The 14547-nt window shown below is 42.2% G+C and overlaps 1 protein-coding gene across 3 annotated transcripts in view; it reads left to right on the forward strand.

Annotated features, from left to right (window-relative positions):
- rptor (regulatory associated protein of MTOR, complex 1) overlaps window positions 1–14547 on the forward strand; it is a 432389-nt gene that overhangs the window by 221260 nt on the left and 196582 nt on the right. For all 3 annotated transcript variants that reach the window (XM_085963808.1, XM_085963809.1, XM_085963810.1), the window contains 2 exons: window positions 3371–3454; window positions 3890–4000. In XM_085963808.1, coding sequence (XP_085819934.1) covers window positions 3371–3454; window positions 3890–4000 — 195 coding nt within the window. The remainder of the gene's footprint in view (window positions 1–3370; window positions 3455–3889; window positions 4001–14547) is intronic.

Below are 14547 nucleotides of genomic sequence, written 5' to 3' on the forward strand. Positions count from 1 at the left end.
TCGGCTGGCTTTTATATTTCCTATCCCTCTTTGTTCCCAGTTTAAATGACCCTTCACTTCCCAAATACATATTTTGCCATTAGCTTCTTTCCTGTTTACATGTAGCCCATTCTTGCAGAATAGCTCCCAACTTCCCCAGAACTGGTGCCGATGCCCCAGAAAATCGAAACCCTCATCCTAACACCATCTCTTTTAATCGTATTGAGCTCCCTAATCTTCCTGTCCTTTCCTATTGTAGCATGTGTCAAAAGATTACCATCCTTGAAGTCCTGCCTGTTAGGCTGCTGCAAATCTCTTAAACTCATTTTGCAGGACTTCAGGCCTTTCCTAGAACATTGGCATTAAACATGGACCACAATGACTGGCCGCTCTCCCTCCTCTTCCATAATCTTTGCCAGTCTTTCAGAAATGTCCCTTATCCTAGCACTTGGGAGGCAACAATTCATCCATGGGACATGGACATGCAAAAGACAGTGCCCGCCCCTCTATCTGTTGAGTCTCCTATTACTACTGCATTTCTAACAGAATTGCTAATCTCCTCTCTGCCCCCCACCTCCCCCATATCATCTCATTTTTTGGGACACTGTCGTCCATTTGATGGTCTTGCCCAGAATCCTCATCCTCCACACAGGAAGTCAGTGCTTCAAATTTATTGGAGAGGATAATTTGCTCTGGAGATTCCTGCTCTAGCCTGTCCCGCCACACTTTCCCTCATCTCTGGATTGTCACCTCTCCTTCCTCCCCACTGCCAGCTCTCTATTTCTTTCTCAAACTGTTGCTCCAAAAAAAAACCTCCCTGATATATCAGATTGTCTGCAACTCTGCCTCAAATTCTGCGATATTGAGTGCAAGTAATCTCAGTTGGAGCCACTTCTTGCAGATATGTTTCTCTGAGTCAGTGTCTGCCTCTCTAACCTCTCCCCATCCTGCAGGAACCTGACACCACTGTCCCTTCCTGTGCTGCCATTTTCACGATAAATGTTAGTGAAGTTATAGTTAAGTTTTAAGTTTATATTCTTTACCTACTTAAATTTTAATTAACTGATTTTGCTTCCTCTCTGCTCCTAATTCCCACTCAATTTCCAAAATGGGAATTTGGCAACTATTCTTGCTCTGTTCGCACCTCATTCCTACACCAGCTCACTCCGTAGGAGGATATAAAGATTATTTCTAACTAGCTGTTGCAAGAAATTTTGAATATTTAGCAGTTACGAAATACTCAGGATTCATCGTGATTTAATGCAGTAATGCGCATAATTCATGGAACAAATATAAGACTTTCTATTAATTCAGACTCCTTGTTTAGTGTATTTAAAGTTTGATAGTTTAAAATCGACTTTGAAGCAAAAAAATATTTGGAATCATACTTGCATTCTTAGTTGCCTTTTCTGGAGGGATTGTTAACTTTCTGGCTTTGCATTAGATGCCACATTAGAGCACATGGTACTGCAGCAACAAACAAAAAAATCAGACTTGCTGAAATTCTAGACTTAACTACTGTATTTGAGACTTGTAGGGATTTGGATTTAGGGAGGTTAGCTGCTAATCTGTTCATCAGCAGTAACAGAATGAGCTATAATGTTTATTCATTGCTGTATTTTATGTATCTATAGCACCAAACTAGAATAGATGTTTGGGTCCTTTACAGAATGCCTCACTTGCATTGCTCAAGTGCACCTCCTGGTGTTAATTGAATAAGTGATGTTGATGTCATCCATTGGTATATCTGAAGGAAGTACAGTTCCTACCTTCTGAGTGAAGGAAAATTAAAAGTTGCCACATGACATTACAATGTGCTCTGGCAAAACCCCAGCAATTTTCCATCCTGGGATGCTAATTTGCAAGCATTGAGTGAACCTAGATCCGTATCATTCCAGTATTATTTAGTGGTATGCCGAACATTTCTATAAAGTAGGTCAGAAAGCGGATTAAATTGATGTTCGGTGATGATCTAAATGAAAGATATATGGGCCTTGGAAGGATTCGCCAGTATGATGCCAGGGCTTATAGGGCTAAATTACGAGGGCATGTTGTATAAACTTGAAAGAAAGACAGACTTGCATTTATATAGCACCTTTCACGACGTCCCAAAGTGCTTTACAGCCAATGAAGTACTTTTTGAAGTGTAGTCACTGTTGTAATGCAATGTAATCTTGGCTTGTATTCCCTTGAGTTTAGATGGCTGAGGGGTGATCTAATCAAGGTGTTTAAAATGGTGAAGGGATTTGATGCAGAGAATCCAGAACACAATCTTAAAATAGGTAATTCAGGAATGAAATTAGAAAACACTTTTTTCATGGAGTAGTGGGAATCTGGAACTCGCTCCCCCAAAAGGCTGTGGATACTGGGTCAGTTGAAATTTTCAAGACTGAGATCGATAGATTTTTGTTAGGTAAGGGATATGGAACAAAGGTAGGGAGATGGAGTTGAGATACAGATCAGCCATGATCTAATTGAATGCAGAGCAGGTTTGATAGGCTGAATGGCCTCCTGTTCCTATATTCCCATGTACGCAATATATTTATAACGGTAGTGATTTTTCTGAATGAAACTATTTCTGAATGAAACCCCTGATCCTCTCTAACTTTTACCACTGCACTATAGAGAGCATCCTGACAAACTGTATCACAGTATGGTATGGCAGCTGTAGCTACTATGACCGGAAAGCCCTGCAGCGGGTAGTCAAAACTGCCCAACGCATTACCGGCACCCGGCTACCGACCATAGAGCACATATACCAGAAACGTTGTCTACGGAGGTCACGGTCCATCATCAAAGACCCTACCCACCCCAGCCACAGTCTGTTCGCCCTCCTGCCATCTGGGAGACGCTACAGATGCATTCGCACCCGTACGACCAGATTTAGGAACAGCTTCTTTCCCAGGGCTGTCATCCTACTGAACTCCACAAACAAACTCTAAAGCCTGCACATCTGCCAATGCACTTTATTATGGTTATGTTATGTTAATATACTACAAGCCAAATGTATGTTGAATGTTTAAATGTCTTAATCCAAATGTACACTCTCGGGAGCTGCAAGCCTACATTTCATTGTACTGCACTTGTGCACTAACAATGACAATAAAAGTTGATTTGATTTGATTTGCGACTGATCGAATATTTTTTCATCACATGCTAAGGTTGCTGCTAGCTATTATTATAACTTGGGCTTAAATTGCTTAAAATGTGAACAGAAAGAAATATTATTCATGGTTTTGACATTATTTCTGTCTGCAATGCTGTTTGTTTGCTTCTGTAAAGCAGATGAAGGCGGATTTTGCCAGTACCCAATACCAGATTCAATCTCTACTGGAACAAACTGGAATTTGCTATATTGTGTTAATTATTTCTTGTCCTTTCTCTCTCTTAGGTGCTGCTGAGCCAGGTCCATCGTCTGCGAGCACTGGATTTGCTGGGAAGATTTTTAGATTTGGGTCCCTGGGCCGTGAGTCTAGTATGTCTCCAATTCTGTTATAAGGGTTTAAAATATCCCATTTATCCCTCAATTCGGAAGTATCATAACTGTACTGAGGTCATTTGTTTTTCCTGCTGTACCACATCAGTGTTTGAATTTTCAGAACTTGTAAAGATTTATTAGATACAAATTTATGCTAAAGTGTTTTTGCTTGTGAAAGGGTAAATGCTCATGATTTGAGACTCAGACCCTTGATTTCTAATAGTCGAGTCCACTTCACTGTTAGTTGTGTGTCTTACTTGTTTTCTTTTAAAATTTGAATTTGTTCCATTTTATTGGAATCTATTTCTAGGGAGTGAGCAATCTAAACTTGGAACGGCATAGCAAGTTAATTGATGTTTTGCTGTTGCAATTCAATGCAGACCCACTTTTTTGGAGTCATTGTTTTCTTTCATTTGTGTTTTTCCTTGACAGGCATTATCTGTTGGTATTTTCCCGTATGTTTTGAAGCTACTTCAGAGTTCAGCTCGGGAATTAAGGCCCCTTCTTGTTTTCATCTGGGCAAAGATCTTGGCTGTGGATAGTGTAAGTATTGTAGTTGCTTCATTCTAAAGGAAACGTGTGGAAAAAAACATTTTACATGGGATGTGGGTAAAATAGGTGTTTTTTTTTTTTAGTTTGGCAGCAACTGGTGTTTGTGCAAAATGAGATTTTTCAATCCTGCTGCTGAACACACCTTTGTCAAAGAAGAAATGTAATACCGAATAACCAAGATGCCATGAATTCCATTGTGCCACACACATTGGCCCGTAATTTGCGGCTCGCACGAGGAGCGTATGTGCCCGTAAGGGCTGTGCAAAGGCCGGGTTTTCGTGCGCATAGCCCTGGAACTTGCATTCCCGGGAAAAGGAGAGTTGGGCTATTTGCCCAGCGAATGCCCATGAAATTCTTACACCTGCTTTTACCAGTGTAAGTGTAATGAATGTAAAAATATTTTTTTCCAGTCATTTAAACATTAAAAAAACCTGTACAATAAGATAAGGTTATTTTTAGCCCCTTTAAAACATTTTATTTTATTTTTCAAATTAAATGGCGTTTTAATTTTAAATGTGATTTTAATTTTTTTTTATTTATTTAAGAACATAACATAAGAAATAGGAGCAGGAGTAGGCCAATCGGCCCCTCGAGCCTGCTCCACCATTCAATAAGATCATGGCTGATCTGATCCTAACCTCAAATCTTCTATCACTGTGCATCCACCCGAACCCATGTGATCTCCCGGGAGAGGCGAAAAACCAGATAAAGACCCAATGGCCAATTTGGGAGAAAAAAATCTGGGAAATTCCTCTCCGACCCATCTAGGCGATCGAAATTCTTCCAGGAGATCACTCTGTCCCTATATTTTCTACAGTACTTACCTTCTGTAAAGGCGATCTCCACCACAGCCAGGAACAGGAATAAAACCATCTCCTGAAATCTAACACAGAATTAGAACACAGTAGGAGCAGAACAAGGCAACACGGCCCCTGGGCCCACTCCACTGCACATGTATTTTTTGGGGTATTCCCATTCATGCTTATGGGGATTCCGTACATATAGAATCCCCAGAAGAATGAATGGGGATTCCCTTCTTTCATTCGTTGGGCCAGCTCACATGATCCCAGGGGCGCTTGCGAACCGCATGCACCCCTGGGATACGTGGGCCTCTACCTGCGGGTACCCGGAGAGGCCCAGGACCGCGAGTCTCTGTACCTCCACCCCCCCGGACGAACCAGGTACACGGGCATTTTATTTGCGGACCAGAGGCTTGCGACTGCAAAGTGTGTGTGTGTGTGTGTTATGAACAGGAGCAAAGGATGTAGCCTTGAGCCTGGTACATTGAAACAAAGATGCAATGAGTGTTGCGACATGCAAACATGGAAGTGCAGAGCAGAATGAAGTGGTCAACAGTATCAAAGAAGGCAGAAAGATTGAGGATGGCAAGAAGACATTGAACAATCATAAAATGGCCTTCATTCATGGATGGGGACATCCCTTATGAATGAGGATTGAAGCAGTGGAATAATGTAAAAACCACTTAAAGCAATAGTGAAATAATTAGTTTTTGCAGCTCAGTGTTGGCTAAACTGAAGACATTGTTTTTGACTCTCCTTCATACTTACAGTCGTCGGTGTTCCACCTTCTGGCCAGTGATTAAAACCAGCTGCTAACTGTGAAAGATCCTTTCTTCTCTAAATGCTGTATGAGTGCCCCAGTTTTAATCATTAATTATTTTGCTTTTCCCAGAGTTCAATTGGATTGTTGTAAACCCTATTTTTTTAGCATTTCATGTCATTTTTCCTACATTTTTTTCTTTCATAGAATGATACAGCAAAGAAGGAGGCCATTCAGCCCATTGTGCCTGTGCCTGTGCCGGCCCTTTGAAAGAGCTCTCCAATTCGTCCCACTCCCCCTGCTCTTTCCCCATAGCCCTGCAAATTTTTCCCCTTTGAATATTTATTCAATTTTTGAATTAATTTATTTATTCAATTTTTCTCTCTGCTGGTTATATATGTTGTTCAATTTTATTTGTCTATAATCACTGGTTTGGTCTCCTAGATTGTCATGGTATTTACCCCTATAAGATTTTTTCTTAGAATGTCATTGAGGACGAATGCTTCCTGTGTGAAACATGTCCCCATTCTAATCGTCTTAACGGTAAATTGTTCAGATAGGTAAAAAAGGCTACGGTTAGTTGTTGTAGGATCTTGACTGGTTTATACATAATAGGTCATTCCGAAGTCCGCACACTTTTGGGAAACATCTATTAATGCAGGAAAAGCCAGCTGCATTAGCCAAAAAGAATTGATCAGCAAAATTCAGATGCAACTGGATGCTTAGGTAAATGACTGATTCAGATACCCGCTCTGGAGATGCGCATCAGGGTGCTGTTGGAAAATAATTGGGGGGGCAGGATTTATTAACGGAAGCATCAATTATCAGAGACATTCAATTTGTTTTAGTAGGAAAGAGATGTTGTGACAACCTTGGTGGCCTAAATAAATTGTAGACCATAGAAGGAGAGAAATAAAATGATGTAACAAAAGAACATTTCCTCGGACATTTTTCCTCCGTATGATTGAGCAACAGAACCAACGGCTTGGATTTTGCGGTGGGTAATGACGGTGAACTCGGCGTACGCCATCATTACCCCTCTGAAACTGACTCTAACGTCAGGATTTAGCGCGTGCGCATGTAAACACGGAAATCTTGAAGTTGTGGTCATTCATTCACTGCCCCGACACTGGCTGCACTGTGGACGCCCCCCCCCCCCCCATAGCCGACAACCAGTGAAATCGGTGGAACTGATGATAAACTTGAGCATTTCCACACTAATCACTGTCAAACACCCCATTAAATGTTGAGCCTTGTTGGAATAGGTGTAACTGGGGTTTTAACAGCATAATGACTGCTAAACAACCGTTCTGGCCCTGAAAAAATAATTTTTATATTTGTGGAATGTCAAATTTCCCCATTAAAATTGCTAGATTTTTTTTTTTAGAGTTTGTTCATGATATTTCAGCTTCTACCTTAGCCCCATGTGTATGTCCCAATCTTTATTTCACACTAACAATTTTTAAAAGTGCAGATAATCATTCCTTTTCATTTCCTGGTTTGCCCTTTGAGAATTCTTCAATGTGATAGGCTGCTTAGACAGCTTGATGATGTCACTGCTGCATCATGCTAGGAATACCCTATTGACAGCGCTGCAAATCAATTGCACGTCAAGAAACCTAAAGTTTTTGCCACAGATATCACAAGAGTTTCTTCGAGGACTGCAAATTACGGGCCCACATTTTGGGTATTTTCTCTTGATTACGTTTTTGGTTTAGTGGTTTCAAAGTATGAGTATCGTAGACCTGTTTATTGTGCACAAGAGGGGGGATGAAGAAACTGTTCATATTTTCTTGGCTTACCACTTTCAAGTTTTCTCTTTGAACTTTTCGCAGAACACATTTGCAGTGAATGCATGTACATTTCTGTCGTGTAGAAATCCTACTTATTATGGATTATCTTTGTAGAAAGAAAGATCTTAATCTTCAATACAATTCAAAAATTATGCTTGTGTTCATGGTTGTGTGACAGATATATCTCATTATCAGTGTGATTCATTCCCAACTCTCTCAAAATTCCCTGCTTGAACCCCTTCATTTTGGCTTCCATTCCACATACAGTACCAAGGTTATAAGAACATAACATAAGAACATAAGAAATAGGAGCAGGAGTAGGCCAATCGGCCCCTTGAGCCTGCTCCGCCATTCAATAAGATCATGGCTGATCTGATCCTAACTGCCAATCCACTATCACAGAACCATCTCCTGAATCTAACAGAATTAGACAAACGAAATAGGAGCAGGATCAGGCTACACGGCCCCTGGGCCCGCTCCGCTACCCACAGGGCCATGACCGATCCGAACCTAGACTCGTGTCCAAATTCCTGCCCGCTCCCCGTAACCTTTAATTCCCTTTACTTCTAGGAAACTGTCTATTTCTGTTTTAAATTTATGTAATGATGTAGCTTCTACAGCTTTTTGGGGCAGCATATTCCATGGACCTACCACCCTCTGAGTGAAGTAGTTCCTCCTCATCTCAGTTTTGAAAGCGCAGCCCCTTATTCTAAGACTATGCCCCCTAGTTCTAGTTTCACCCATCATCGGGAACATCTTCCCCTCATCCACCCGATCCAACCCCTTCACAATCTTATATGTTTCAATAAGATCGCCTCTCATTCTTCTGAACTCCAATGAGTAGAGTCCCAATCTACTCAACCTCTCCTCATATGTCCATCCCCTCATCCCCGGGATTAACCGAGTGAACCACCTTTGTACTGACTCGAGAGCAAGTATATCCTTTCTTAAGTATGGACACCAAAACTGTACGCAGTATTCCAGGTGCGGTCTCACCAATACCTTGTACAACTGAAGCAATACCTCCCTATTTTTATATTCTATCCCCCTAGCAATGAAAGCCAACATTCCATTGGCCTCCTTAATCACTTGCTGCACCTGCATACTAACCTTTTGAGTTTCGTGCACCAGGACCCCCAGATCCCTTTGTACTTCAGTGCTTTCCAGTTTCTTGCCATTAAGATAATAACTTGCTCTACGATTTTTCCTGCCAAAGTGCATAACCTCACACTTTCCAGTATTGTATTCCATCTGCCAAATCTCTGCCCACTTACTTAGCCTGTCGATGTCCCCTTGCAGGTTTTTTATGTCCTCCTCACTCACTACTTTCCCTCCCATCTTAGTATCATCTGCAAACTTTGATATGTTACACTCGGTCCCCTCCTCCAAATCGTTAATATAGATTGTAAAGAGTTGGGGACCCAGCACTGACCCCTGCGGAACACCACTAGTTACTGATTGCCAGTCTGAGAATGAACCATTTATCCCAACTCTCTGCCTTCTGTTAGATAGCCAATCCTCTATCCATGCCAGAATATTACCCCCAATCCCGTGATTTTTTATCTTAAGCAATAATCTTTTGTGTGGCACCTTGTCAAATGCCTTTTGGAAGTCTAAATACACTACGTCCACTGGTTCCCCTTTATCCACCCTATATGTTACTTCCTCAAAGAACTCCAGCAAATTTGTCAAACATGACTTCCCCTTCATAAAACCATGCTGACTTTGTCCTATTAAATTATGATTATCCAAATGTCCTGTTACTGTCTCCTTAATAATGGACTCCAAAATTTTACCTACCACAGATGTTAGGCTAACCGGTCTATAGTTTCCAGCCTTCTGTCTACTGCCCTTTTTAAATAAGGGTGTTACATTAGCAGTTTTCCAGTCTGCCGGGACCTTTGCCGAGTCCAGGGAGTTTTGGAAAATTATTACCAATGCATCCACAATCCCTACCGCCACTTCCCTCAAGACCCTAGGATGTAAGCCATCAGGTCCAGGTGATTTATCCGCCTTGAGTCCCATTATTTTACCGAGTACCACTTCCTTAGTGATTTTGATCGTGTTTAGCTCCTCCCCCCCTTTAGCCCCCTATTTGTCCAGTGTTGGGATATTCTTAATGTCCTCTACTGTAAAGACTGAGATAAAATATTCATTCAGTGTTTTTGCCATCTCCATATTTCCCACCATTAATTTCCTGGTCTCATCCTCTAAGGGACCAACATTTTCTTTTTATATAACTATAAAAACTCTTACTATCTGTTTTTATATTTTTTGCTAATTTACTTTCATAATCTATCTTCCCTTTCTTAATCAATCTTTTTGTTATTTTTTGCTGTCTTTTAAAGTTTTCCCAATCCTCTATCCTCCCACTAGATTTGGCTACCTTATATGCCCTTGTTTTTAGTCGAATACTATCCTTAATTTCTTTACTTAGCCACGGATGGCTGTCTTTTCTTTTACACCCTTTTCTTCTCAGTGGAATATATATTTTTTGGAAGTTGTAAAATAACTCTTTAAATGTACACCACTGATCATGTATCGTCTTACCCTTTAATCTATTTTCCCAATCCACTCTACTCAATTCCGCTCTCATACCTTCATAGTCTTCATATCCTGGCCAAAGTCATGCGTAACATGCTCTGTACCCGTGATCATGGTGTGTTATCCCTACTTGCTCTCCTTGACCTCTCCGCAGCATTAGATGCAGCCTATCACACCATTCTGTTCCATACCTCTCTTCCATTCTTCAGTCCTGTTGTTCCACTTCTTACCTGCCTGATTGTAGCCAGCATATCGCCACGACTGATTTCTTCTTTTATGCCATCATCATCATCTCTGGAATTCCCCCAATGACCTGTCCTTGACACCACAGGCCACCCCTCGGTGACTTCATCGGCTTTCATGTGTGTGTTGATGACATCTAACGCTGCCTTTCCACTACTTCCCTCGATCCCACCTCTGTTCTGTCAACCAGCCTGTTGACATTGAGTCCCTTAGATGAAGAGATATCCCCCAATCCTCACAAAAAGACTGCTGGATGTTGAGTTTTAGAACATTTGTAGAAAAGCCACTGGAAGAAGTCGTCGTGTGACTTAAAACTGTAAAAGTTACCTCATCCAGTAGTTGTGGATTTTTTTCGTTTTGCAATTAAAAATTAAAATGACATTAGTTGAAAACTGAATCATGTTACACAAGAACATAAGAATTAGGAGCAGGAGTAGGCCATACGGCCCCTCGAGCCTGCTCCGCCATTCAATAATGTTCCACATTGTTCAATACAGACTTTGGAATGACCTATTTATGTATAAACCAGTTTATACATAAATAGGTCATTGCTTGTTGTATCTAATATGTGAACATCTCCACTTCTGAGGAGTGATGCATTTGCCACTCCATGGTGGGGGCTAACATTTCAAATCAAATATGGATCCACATCTGCTCCAGTTTCCATTAACTGTCTGCATTCTTTTAGCAGAATTGGTATCACTTGTTTCTGGCTGCTGATCAAAAGTGGCCAGCCATTTAAAAACCTCTATTGTGGCTGAATGCTCCTCTATTGTGGCTGATTGCCACTCTACAGTGAGGAAGTACTTTGTAATGTAAGCACTTGCCGCTTTGATTACTTTCTTTAATTTTCAAACTAATCACCTTTTATGTAGTTCTGCTGTGTAACCTTCACCTATATAGCTGATGAAATGGGTCCCCATTAATGTAAATAAGCTTTAAAATAATTTTAAGAATAAACACGCCATCAATACTAACTGGAGACACTAAGGCATTAGAATTTCTCTATTCCTTAAGGTACTATTGGTAGAATTGTTTGTTGTGAACTTCCCAATATTGAGTAGCCTGTCCTTGATTCCATTGGGTGATATGAATATTGCTGCATAACAAAATAAAGCGTAGCAAATTTCTGAAAGTGGTATCATTGCACTGGCATGACCCAACCTTACCCTGCTGACAGAGTGGAACCCTCTCAATGGCTTGTCTTTATTCAGTGTGCAAGTTGGGTTTCTTGCACCAGCAGTATTTTAAGACCAAATACAAACAAAACTGATGAATGCCTTTATTTTTTTCATCCATGATTTTATAAATTATTGTCCATCAGAACCTCCCATTACAGGAGAGTTGGTTGGGTAGTTGCAGTTGCTTCATATTATGCCCACACTAAAAGATGAACAATTGTAATTTAATGACTTCAGTTTTATCCAGTAGTAATCTATCTTTGATTACTAGAAAGTAACGGTACATAATCGTCATAATTGATGAATTAACATCAGTCGAGGGAAGTTGTAGTGCTTACATCAAGTTTCATGTCAGCCATGAATGTTAATTCAGTACATAATTACCTACAAGTTTATTTTTTGTAACATGCAGTGAAATAAAATGTAACATCACTGCAGTTCAAATCGAGTGCCACTTCAGTTTGTTGTGTGATTTGACTGCGGAGGCCTGGTGTCTGCGATCAGACAGGATAAAACTATTGATCGTGTAAAATGGTATTGCTGCGACCCTTCATCTTGCTATATTGTAACACATTCTAGCCTAATTATTTAAATTGCCAATGAGATAATGCAATCTAATATCTCAAGCTGTGTGTTTGAGTTTTGGGTCCATATTGTGCATTACCACAGTTTTGCTGCACTTTATAAGAAAACACTGATTTTATTTTGAGACCAGTAGAGTAGGATATATATTTAAAAATCATTTTAAATCAGCTAAAATAACTGAGTAGACTTGCTGGTCATCAGAGATGTTTCTTTTTGTCAGGATTAACAAATTACTGACATTTTAAGACTCATTTTCCTTTTACATGATCTTCTCAACAACTTAGACTGCTGTAACATGGCAGTAACCAGTTTTTTGGGGTAATATCTTATTGAATGGCCAAGTGAAAATTGTGCTGAAGCAGTTGTCTTGTTTCTATCATAGGCCAATGAAGATTGCTGTAAATTAGAGGTCAAGTTGTCATTTACTTTTCGTCTCATTCTGCCAGTATCTTAGGCTGGACAATATTAGTTGAATGTACTATAAAGTGCGTGGTTTACAAAAATCATGCAAGGGTATTGTGCATGTGGGTACAAGTCAATAAAAGCCTGTCACATCATCTATCTATCTATCTATCTATCTATATCTATCTATATATATAAAGCGGTTCTTCTGTCTGTCATTCCGTCTGTCTGTCTGTATTGAATAAACTCGAAAGTTATAGAGCGTACCTACACGTGTGTTACATCGAAAGAAAGCTTACGATTCCAGAACCGTCATAAGCGTATTTACGTTTCGGCAAGACAAAAATTGCGCCCGCGGTATCCAAAAAACGTTCAACATTCCGCTCAATATCCGCTCATTAGCATCGAGTGACGTCGAGGCCGACCAATCGTACGGTCGAGCGACCCGACGGTCGACCAATCGCTGCGTGGCGGGGGCGGGTTCTTGGCGCGTGCGGGCGGGCCCTCCTAGAGTCGAGTGACGGGACGATTGACCAATCCTACGCTTCGGTGACCTGACGGTCGACCAATCTGTGCGTGTGTGGGCGGGCCTTATCGTTCTGAACCGAGGTGAGTCGCCGCCATCTTGATTCCAAACTTTTCATTTCTTTTTCCCGCTTTCTGCGTGTTTCTTTTCAAATCTACATTTCCAGCAAAAAAAAAGTTGCTTTTAAAAGACAAATTGTTTTTTTAAAAAGTTAATTAATTTGTAAATCTTTTGTCTAACCTCTATAATTTTCCTACCTTTCACCGTTTTTCCAGGCCTCAAAGCCTGGGCATCTGTTGACCAGCCACGCCCGAGCTAGGCTCCTCCCGTCGCGATCGACAAAAGGCCAGCAATCGCCGCCATCTTTGTGAAGGCTGGAGGGGGTGGGCCTGAGCCGAGCGTTGCCACCGCCGCCATCTTAGTAAAGGCGGGCAGGGCGGGAGTCAGCGTCCGCGTCATCTTCCGCCCGGAGCGCGACTTGAGTCCGGCCAGGCCTCACGCGGTAGGTTGTGCGGCGGCGGCGTCTCTCTGGTCTTGAAGCCGGCTCGGGCGGGGGGCGGGGCTCGGGAAGGCGGAGCTCGGGAGAGCTCGGGGGGGCGGGGCTTGAGAGGGCGGGGTTCAGTCGGCGGGGCTCGGGCTGAGCCATGTCAGTGCGTGCGGCGGCACGGAGCCATCGGGTCTGCTTTCTCCCCCCACACACTCCCCCTCTCCCCCCCCCTCCTCTCCCCCCCCCCTCCTCTCCCCCCCCCCGCCTCTCTCCCCCCCCCCAGTCGCTCTCTCTTCCACCCAGTCGCTCTCTCTCTTCCCCCCCCCCCCGTCGCTCGCGCTCTCTCTCTTCCCCCCCCCCCCCAGTCGCTCGCTTTCTCTCTCTCTTCCCCCCCAGCCGCTCGCGCTCTCTCTCTCCCCCCCACCCCCCCAGTCGCTCGCTCTCTCTCCCCCCCCACCCCCCCAGTCGCTCGCTCTCTCTCTCCCCCCCCCCCCCAGTCGCTCGCGCTCTCTCTCTCTTTCCCCCCCCCCCCAGTCGCTCGCTCGCTCCTCTCTCTCTTCCCCCCCCCCCCCCGTCACTCGCTCTCTCTTCCCCCTCAGTCGCTCACTCTCTCTCTCTCTCTTCCCCCCCCAGTCGCTCTCTCTCTCTCTCTCTCTCTTCCAACAACAACATTCCCTCAAAAATCCCCTCGGCACCGCCGGGCACTTTAGCTAGTTGGATATAAACCAAGACAGCAGGCTGCTAACTTTAGGCAGTCGCAGTGGAGGCTTTTATGCCAAATGCAATTAATTACTAAAACGAAAAATACTTTCTTGCCTAGAAAAATCTGTTACAGATATCAAAATGCTACATTTGCATGTTCATTTGTAATACGATTGGTCCACTTGCCAAGGCTGCTGTAAAGTAAGTTCAATATATTTCAATTTGTCACGGAAGACAGAATTTATGCAAATTACCACAGTGACCTTTGATGTTGCATTTTCCACTTAGTTTACAAATGAGGAATTTTATTGTAGCCAATTTGAGAAGGTAATAGCTTTACAGGACACATGTAATTCCAGTTACTCTGAAAAGCTGATACTCTGATATATATAACCAGGTTTCCAATTATTAATTTGTAGCTGGAATCACTGGCTTGTGCAATCTGTTGCAGTGAAACTAATGTTATCTTTAGGAAGTGCTATAAACCATGTGTCAGTAAATTACTATTTAACATT

The sequence above is a fragment of the Somniosus microcephalus genome, chromosome 21 (genome assembly GCF_052327205.1).
Source record: "Somniosus microcephalus isolate GS21.2 chromosome 21, FLI_Smic_1.0, whole genome shotgun sequence".
Classification (NCBI taxonomy): domain Eukaryota; kingdom Metazoa; phylum Chordata; class Chondrichthyes; order Squaliformes; family Somniosidae; genus Somniosus; species Somniosus microcephalus.